This window comes from Oppia nitens, unplaced genomic scaffold (genome assembly GCF_028296485.1).
Source record: "Oppia nitens isolate AA-2021 unplaced genomic scaffold, nextdenovo-longstitch-racon4-pilon3 scaffold1_pilon_pilon_pilon, whole genome shotgun sequence".
Taxonomy (NCBI): domain Eukaryota; kingdom Metazoa; phylum Arthropoda; class Arachnida; order Sarcoptiformes; family Oppiidae; genus Oppia; species Oppia nitens.
The window spans coordinates 2246105-2254937 of record NW_026533199.1 but is presented as its reverse complement, the minus strand read 5'-3'; the positions used below and the strand labels follow the sequence as shown (position 1 = coordinate 2254937).

At 33.4% G+C, this 8833-nt stretch overlaps 1 protein-coding gene across 1 annotated transcript; it reads right to left on the bottom strand.

Moving 5' to 3' along the window:
- Positions 1–1214: 1214 nt before the first annotated feature.
- LOC128951944 (nuclear pore membrane glycoprotein 210-like) lies at positions 1215–8399 on the bottom strand. The gene is made up of 13 exons (XM_054297250.1): positions 8029–8399; positions 7831–7967; positions 7616–7747; positions 6786–7549; positions 6218–6724; positions 5850–6126; positions 5153–5787; positions 4489–4593; positions 4141–4397; positions 3936–4068; positions 3430–3870; positions 1501–3370; positions 1215–1418 (listed from the first exon to the last, which is right to left on the bottom strand). Exons 1-13 carry the CDS (start codon positions 8196–8198, stop codon positions 1318–1320), a joined length of 5529 nt encoding a protein of 1842 aa, XP_054153225.1. The 5' UTR covers positions 8199–8399; the 3' UTR covers positions 1215–1317.
- Between the last annotated feature and the right edge of the window lie 434 nt (positions 8400–8833).

Genomic DNA, 8833 nt, shown 5'->3' with positions numbered 1-8833 from the left:
CTCTCTCTCTCTCTCTCTCTCTCTCTCTCTGTTTTTTTGTTGTTAAACATTATTGAAGGAAAAAACATTACTTTTATCTCTATCTTTGAGAAACAAAATTAAATTTTTCTTTTTCTTTCATCACTTTTCACTGTATTATTTTTTTGGTTATATTTGTTATGTAAAATAAAAGTTGTGTTCAATTTTAAATATAGTTTATTGGATCACATTTTTATGGATATACAGTATATATATACACGGATTATGATCACATTTTTTTTATGTATATTACATATGTTTTTTGTGTAACTATATCTCTATTAAATATATATTATAAATATATATATATATATATATATATATATATATATATATATATATATATAGTATTGGGTGAAATTTCTCGAAACAAAAAAAAACTCATAAATATTTTGAAATCAATAGAAAAAAGTGATATTTTTGTTTCACTTTTCAAGAAATAGTTTGCAATTATTTCATACCAAACGAAACGCTTAATCCCTTTATTTACAAATAAATTTTATTATTTTTTTTCTATATTTAGCACTCAATGTAAAGCAATATCATTGAAATTGTGTATACTTTGTATAAATAATTATCTCTTTTTCATATTTTGTTTTGAAGATAACATACACAGTGTTACACACAATACTAAATTAGATTTCTTCAGAATATATATATAATATAATCAAAATTTAAATCCAAATGTAAATGAAACACAATATTTAAAAAGTGATATTCTTGTGTCAACACTGTATTCTCTATCAATTAATCGACTCTTAATTATCAATAAAATTTTTGGCGTTTTATGATAAACAAACATTTGAATCCCTAATAATAAAAGTTAATTCACTGTAACATTCAATTGCTGACTATATATTGAAGCGCCTAAAAATTGACGGCAAAATTACACACATAAAAAAACAAATAAACGATAAATAAATTTTAATCCAAATAACAATTTCACTATCAACCGTATATAAAAACTAACATAACTATTGTTACTGTAAATATTTACATTAAAAAATAAAGCCGACTATTTTTTTAAATAAAAAATTATCACATTTTATTTATTCATTAATAATTAAATTAGATTTGATCACAAAATTTATTTAGTAAAAGATTAGTTTTTGCTATCAAATGCATAATTATATATAAAAAATATAGATTTTGATATAAAAACATACAGAATCCAAGTGTATATTAATTTATACTACATATATGATACAAAAAAGCAATTTTTGTATTTTTTAATAACGTTTTCATATWWAAAAAAACTAAATTCAATCTCATTTACAGCGCTATAGGAAAAACCTGTATTCACGTGTTGGTCACTGAATATAAGGGTCGTCCGACTCGCGGGGATCGCGGCGTTGATGTCGAGTGAGGTGTTTGTGTTGGCGATAGTGTATAATCCAAAACTATTAATAATAAGACAAAAAAATAAGTTAAATATATTTAAATTACATCAAAAACAAAAATATATTAAAATCTTAGTCATACCTCTCTGTCCTTTAAGAGGTGAGTGAATATCGGCCAAGAAAGGAGATCCGGGATTCATAGGCAGTGTTGTCGTTGCAATTGGCGATACTTTTGATTGGAAAAACTTTATGGCTTTGTATACAACGGCACCAATAATTATTGTAAATAATAATAAATAGATGAACTTTTCTTTCAAAAATAAATACATCGATGAAACTGATTGAATGTTATGTCTAAAGAGTTTGATTTGAACCGGAATTTTAAGCTTTTGTTGTGTTAGTCGAGAGTTGAACGATAGATGAAGATTTGATACATCGTTGGAGAAAATATCGGCATTTGTCAAAAATATTGATATTTTCAATGTATTGCCAATGATTTCCAATGTGGAAACATCGATAACATCCGGATTACTTGTCACTATGGTTAGGTCCTGCAGAACCTGTGAAGCCGAGTAAACAGTTAGCCGAGCTTCGGGTTGTTCGGGTGTTAGTATCACTTGTTTGGGTGAGATATCAAAAGCCGGCAAAAATGGTACACTAATTGTATGAATCAATGGTTTGTAGTCTACACTCGAGTCGTGCGACTGAGTCAACATAATCACCGAAACGGTTACATTGGTTTCAATTGAAGACATTTCTGAATAATTAATATCAGCTTTGGGCTCAAGACTACACAACCATTTATCAGAGTTAACATCAAACTGAACGCCTGTTTTCCAGATAGACTTCTGTTGATAATTATTATCAAACACTATCTCACAAATGAATGGACTTTCAAGTGTCWGCAAATTCAATGAGTCYACTGATGATATGCAACGTCTTTGACCTACGTTTCGGGATTCACTTTCGATGTTAATCGGCAACAAATGGCTCACTATATTAGTAATGCCGACTAAACGTGTCGTGTCTAATGAAATCTTTTTAGGCATTTTCACATTAATAGTAGTAAAAGTCGACACTTTATTGTTTGATGTCCAATAGAGAAGTGTGTGGCCAACACTTTTAGCCACAATAACACCCGATTGTTCATCAATGTCAGCTATTAACTGGTTTTCGACTGACCAGACACCAGCCTTAGTGTCCTTCAACTTACAGTAAGGACAGACAACTTCACCGATACTTAGCTGAAGATCTTGCGGTTCAATCACTGGTCCGACGTCGACATTAAAATACTCATTGATGTTATTGTTTTCCGAATCATACACTTTCACCAAAGTTCGGCCCTCTTTTAATGACCGAATCTTAAGTGTTGTATTGTCCGAACCGCGYGAAATACTCATAAGATCGTTGCGCGATAGTGTCCACCGAATTTGCGACCTGACCGCGTCAAACGGTTTACMAATGTTATCATGATATGAGATACGTGTCTGTAATTCGGAACCAATGGGAAACACATTAATCGGTTCTTCAGAAATCTTGTACAACGAATTGACCATAAAATAAGATATTTTGTCAACTCGTATACTGAAGACTGAAGTTAAAGTTACTCCGATTTTTTCATTTGTCCGTACAATCAAAGCGGACACTTCGGGTGTCGGACCGGCTTTRAGACAAGTCTCGAGACCGCATGAAAGCTTGACATTAGTGGCGTTAAGCAATTGAAACTGTGATTCGGCTTCACCGATACGATTGGACTGAAGCGAGATCTGCGAGTTGGGTGACATTAAGACCACTCTTTCGTCGATATTTCGATCGTTTGACACAATAGAAAATGAGGGAAATATATGTATTTGTATTGAATCGGTTAGTATAACGTTATTCTCTATCTGTTGATGTTCTCTATCTTTAACTGCATTTTGTGTCTCAACTCTCACAATGACCGAAACAATGCCCGAAGAGATTCCTCGAAGTCTCATTGATATTGAATTCATATTGTTGTTAACGATTCCAGACTTTCGACACAAATAAAAAACATTTTAATTATTTCATATCTAATTTCACAATAGCTTACTGTTTGAAAAATATCTTCAATGGCAGCAATATTATCGTTGCTTAAACTCCATGTGATCTTAAGCGATGGATTAGTGGCACCAAAAGTGAATGGCGTTTCAAATTCATTGGCACCCATTAGTTGAAGTGATAGCTTTGATCCAGTCTTCAATTGATTAGTTTGACTAACAATTTTAATCTTATTCAAAGCCACAACATATAAGTCAACCTCAGATCGAGTGTATTCAATATTATCTGCACTTAATATACGAATAATAAGTTTAGTTTTGCCTAATTTTAATGCATTTAACAGTCCATTTGGACCAACTTTGGCCACAGAATTGTCTGCTAAAGAATATTCTATATTCCGTTGAGGCTGTGGTCCACCAAATGTTGTCACTTGAAAGTGGGCGCCAACTATGAGTGTCAAGTTTGATGGTGTTATGCGTAACGGTGCAAATACCTGATCAATAACAAGTTATATAATAAAAATTTTAACGTAAATATCATTTACAGTATATAACTTACTTGAATGCTAATGGGTGTACTCTCAATGTAATTAGTATGAGCTGATTGTGAGATAAATTTCAATGAACTGATGCCTAACTTTTCTCCATTAAGTTTAAAACTTGATTTTATATCATCAGAAACTGATAAATTACTATTGAAAGATAAATTAGTAATTCKTTTTATTTTTAAAATTTAAAATCAATTATGAAAATTAAATAATTACCTCAACGTTAATACGTTATTGGAAAAATTGGGTACTAAATCAATAAATTTATGATTAGCTGAATCAATATAATTGTCATTATTGTCGATCACTGTAACATATCCTTCGACAACACTTCCCAATTGAAATTTGTCAACAATTTCAACATTGATATCACTGGCCTCTACAACGGCATATTCTAAGTCAGTATTTTCATAGTTTGCAAGACATAAATCAATTATTTTAATGACTCCCCGGCCGACTGTTTTGGGGACAATCTGTTTTATAGTAACAAAAACAATACATAAACTTATTTACTAATAATTAAAAAAAAAGATAAATATGTGACAAAAAATAAATAAAACTTACATTAAATGTTTTTGATTGTTGTTTGAAGTTAATTGTGATCAATTGTTTCTCAGTTTCAGCGTCTACATCAAAATAGCCGGATCCTTTTTGTATGTTCACAACAAACTAGCATTTAAAAAAGTAAATTATTACAAACAACCCCCACATCTATTAAAATCATACTAAACGCTACATTACTTCAATCAATTGTTGACTTAATTGTCGTGCTTTTTTGAATAACAATTACAGTAACTCTTAATTTTGGTGACTAATCGATACATGTGATGTGATGTTATTTGTATTGTGACGAGAGTTATGACAAGTTTTATGTTATGGGTTACCAATTGTTTATTTTTCATAATTATAAAGATAGCAATATTAACAAAAAATATTAATTACGGTAAACTTATTACCCCATTATAATGCATTACTAGCATCAACACCTTAACCCAGTTAATTGCCAATTAAAAAACCCAAACCTAATTGAATACTAACTCTTTAAAAATCCCTTTAAAAACCAGCACAACAGTTAAGTAACAGATTTGAAAATAAAATAGTTATAAAAATATAGAGTATAGAAAGTATTAAAAAAAGAAATTATTTTTTTATAATTCCTCCTATAATTAATAAAAATACATCTAATATTAAAAACTAGATTTATTAAATCAATCAATATATAGCTTACCTTTTGCTTTGGATGATTATATATGTTGATACTATCCCTTTCCACCGATGCCTTATCGACAGCAATCAACTCGATTTCGCTGAATATACGGAACCGATCGTTAAATTGTTTCTTATAGCCAACAATTTCGGCACTTAATTTGTGTGAATTAGTACGAAATTGTTTCAATATTTGGACATTTCTGGTGATTGAGAAATATCCTTTGGCGCCGTTAATAATCTCTTTGACACCGTTGTTCACTTCCAGACCATCAATGCCATCCATATTCCAAACAATATCCAGAGTCGATATATTGTAAAAACTACGGCCGGCGTCGTCGCGAACATCCACTTCGATCTCAATGTTCTGACCCTTTTCGACGGGAAATACCGAATCTTGTGGCGGCGATAATGGACACGAAGACTTCATTTTTGGTTTGATAATCATCGAAGTGGGTCGTGAACAAAAAATATTTACACTGGCTTTGGCACTGGCGGGATTAGGAAGTGTCGATGACGCCAAATTGCCCACTTCGATCTCTAAGCTGGTCTCACCGTATTGAAGACATTTGATTCGAAATACGTGAAGATCTTTGTTATATCGATAACGATCGGCAATCTCTGTCGATGACACTACTGATGATTCAGTTGATGACACTTTAAAGTAAAAACAATTAATAATTTATATGATAATTATTATTATCGGTAGACAAACTTACATCTGGTGTAATGTCCGTCGGGATGCAGAGTCCAGGGACGAGGACCGCCTTCAAAGGCAACATCAATACTGGCGCCCAAAGACATTACAGCATATTCTGTTGGATGAACTGCTTTCAGTGGCAAATGACAACCAATGATTGCAGTAGAACTCAGCTCTTTGCCATATCTGATCCAAACACGTGTATTGCCAGTCGATATGCAATCAAATGCTAGACTACGACACGACCGTTTGCCAATACCGGCCACAATGTTATTGGCATCATATTTAACACGAGTCTATCAAAATTAATAATTTACAAAAATATTTTTTTTTTAATTACCGGTAATATATTAACGGCTAAAATAAATTATATTTGTATAAAAAAACCTTTTCAATGATTTCAACTTCAAATGGGATTTGTGAACAATCGTCAAATACACGGAGTTGTTTTGTGGCCTCATTTTCATAACCACTTACAGCTATGGGCAGAATAACTGTTCCGCCGACGTGTGTCTCCAATACAACCGGAAGAATCTCAATCTCGACGACTGGAGTAATAACTGTTCTCATATTTGCCGAAAACACAGAGTTATGTACGTCTTGGCAACTAATTAGTGCTTCGCCTTCATCTTTGGTAGTTATCTTAACTTTAGCGGATTGGTCTGTCTTGTAGGCAACAGTGGCCACCAAACTATTGTTGGACACCCATCTATATTGACCAGTAGCTCCAGTGGCCGTAACAAACACTGTATAAGTTGGTTTTGATTTTGGAATCCACGGTAAAATGATAAGGTTTGGCGTCAATAATAAAGTCCGATATATTGTAACTTCTTGCGAGTGCTCTAAAGGAGCGGTCAGTTTGACATTTCCAGCACCGATAAGTTGTGCCGAAATCTATAAACAAATAAATTACTTTATATCCAATACTAAAAAAACTAAAATCAATTTAACAAACCTTAGTATTGCCCGAATTGATAGTTCGGATGGTATGATGTGTACCATTAGTTGTTGAGTCGTTTATATGGAAATAACGAGACGGAAACGTAACTTTAAGCTGAAGATTGGCGGCCGGATAGAGCCGGTGATGCCAGTCGTCGTGTATTGTATACGTTACGACATAACTGGTAAACTCGCACAAAGCAAAATTGTCGCCCGGCGTCACATGAATGGTCAGATAACTCGGTGGCATTACGTGAATTTCGGTGGTCGGTTGTCGCGAGCTCTCACTGGTGGCTACGTTGCGGTCCAACAATAACAACGATGTTTGTCCATCTTTGATAGCCTCCACTTGACTGGTCTGATCGTCCAATAAAGCAATTTTCGGATCCAAAACTTTTAGATAATACTGAGGCGATGGCAGTGTTAGCGGAACGCGTGGTCCCTGTTTGGTCATCTCAGCCTTAAACTCGATTTTCGATCCTTTTAGCAGATAAACTATATTTTGCGGAATAAGTGCCAGATTTGCGATCACATGAAGTGTTATCTCTGCCGGCTTTACTTTCTTGTATTCGTCACCCACAATACGAGCCGACACTTTGGCTGATCCGGTGCGGACACCTTCGATAAGAATAGCTGAACCTTTGGCGTCACGCGATTCCCAATAGTGAACAAACGGCGGTCCGACATATGACGATGAAGACCACGTCCTATAGCGAAGTATATCGACTGGACTGAGTGTCCATTCAAATTGAATGCCAGCGATTGATGTGAATGTGTCATCTGTGGCAAAGAAATCAATTATTTATCTAAAACTTAATCAATAAATAATAGATTTTTGTTAAATACTTTTATCATTTTTAGCCTTCACTTCCAAGATTTCGGGCAAATCTTCTAAAACAATGTCATGCGATGTCGTTATGATCTCAATTGAGTTGATGACATCCACTTCGACATCGCATCGGATCACAGAACCAGAAGCTGTTGTCAATAACACCAACAAATAAAAACCAAAAGTAAATTTAATAATCAATTTTCTCAACAGATCTCCTCTTAAGACTTACCGCTATCGGTAGCGGTTACTACTGATGACTGTCGTTTGGCAGACGTAGACACCACCGACACGACAGCACCTTTAGAGCAACCTTGAGATGATTCGGCTAATGCTTCGACAGAAGCGATGTCTAGTCGTGAGGAAGACCTTATAAAAGACAAAAATAATGTAATCCATCAGTCAATCAATCAATCAATAAGTTATATACCATTGATAACAGTTATCATTAGTGGCCTCTAATGTAAAGTTAGTATTGACTCCGGTATTAAACGGCAACAGAATTCTTCGTTCATTGAGTTTGACACCGATTGCGGACCAGATTAGTGATGACAACACTATCGTACAGACAGTAAACACAATCACCACTTTGTTGGCCATCAATATATATATCGACAAAAAAATCACTGATTACAAGACACACACAAATATATGATTAATAAAAACAATAACAATAGACCAGAGTTTGTGGTGATCTTTGACTGAGCGCCACAATCACTGGTTTGTCTTTTCAATAGACAACACGTGATTGCAATGCAATGACAGACAACACATACATTCAAAACGCGTGTAAATATCAAACGTTATGTTCAATTGTGTACTGATTTTTACAATATATTTATTGGTTTACAAACAGTACGACAGCTATTAATAGTAATAAAGTATAGACTCTCTCAGCAATACATCACACAATTCATTGCATATTCAATGAATATTTCAATGTATTGTAATATTAAACTTTTTTTTTGGGTTAAACTTTGGGTTAAACTATATGTATTCAAAGTTAATTATCATTTATTATATTTATATTTTTAATAACTTGAAAAAACTAATTTAAAATTAATGGGCAACCGATTTTCATGTATATAATAAATAATCAAGTTTATGGGTGGGCGGGGGTGTTGGTGGCATAAGAGTAGTATTAATTAAATGGATACAAAAATAGGCTATACATTAGGGATCGGTTATATGGTTAATGACACGGTTGGGTATTTAGTTTGAATTCACAACAACAA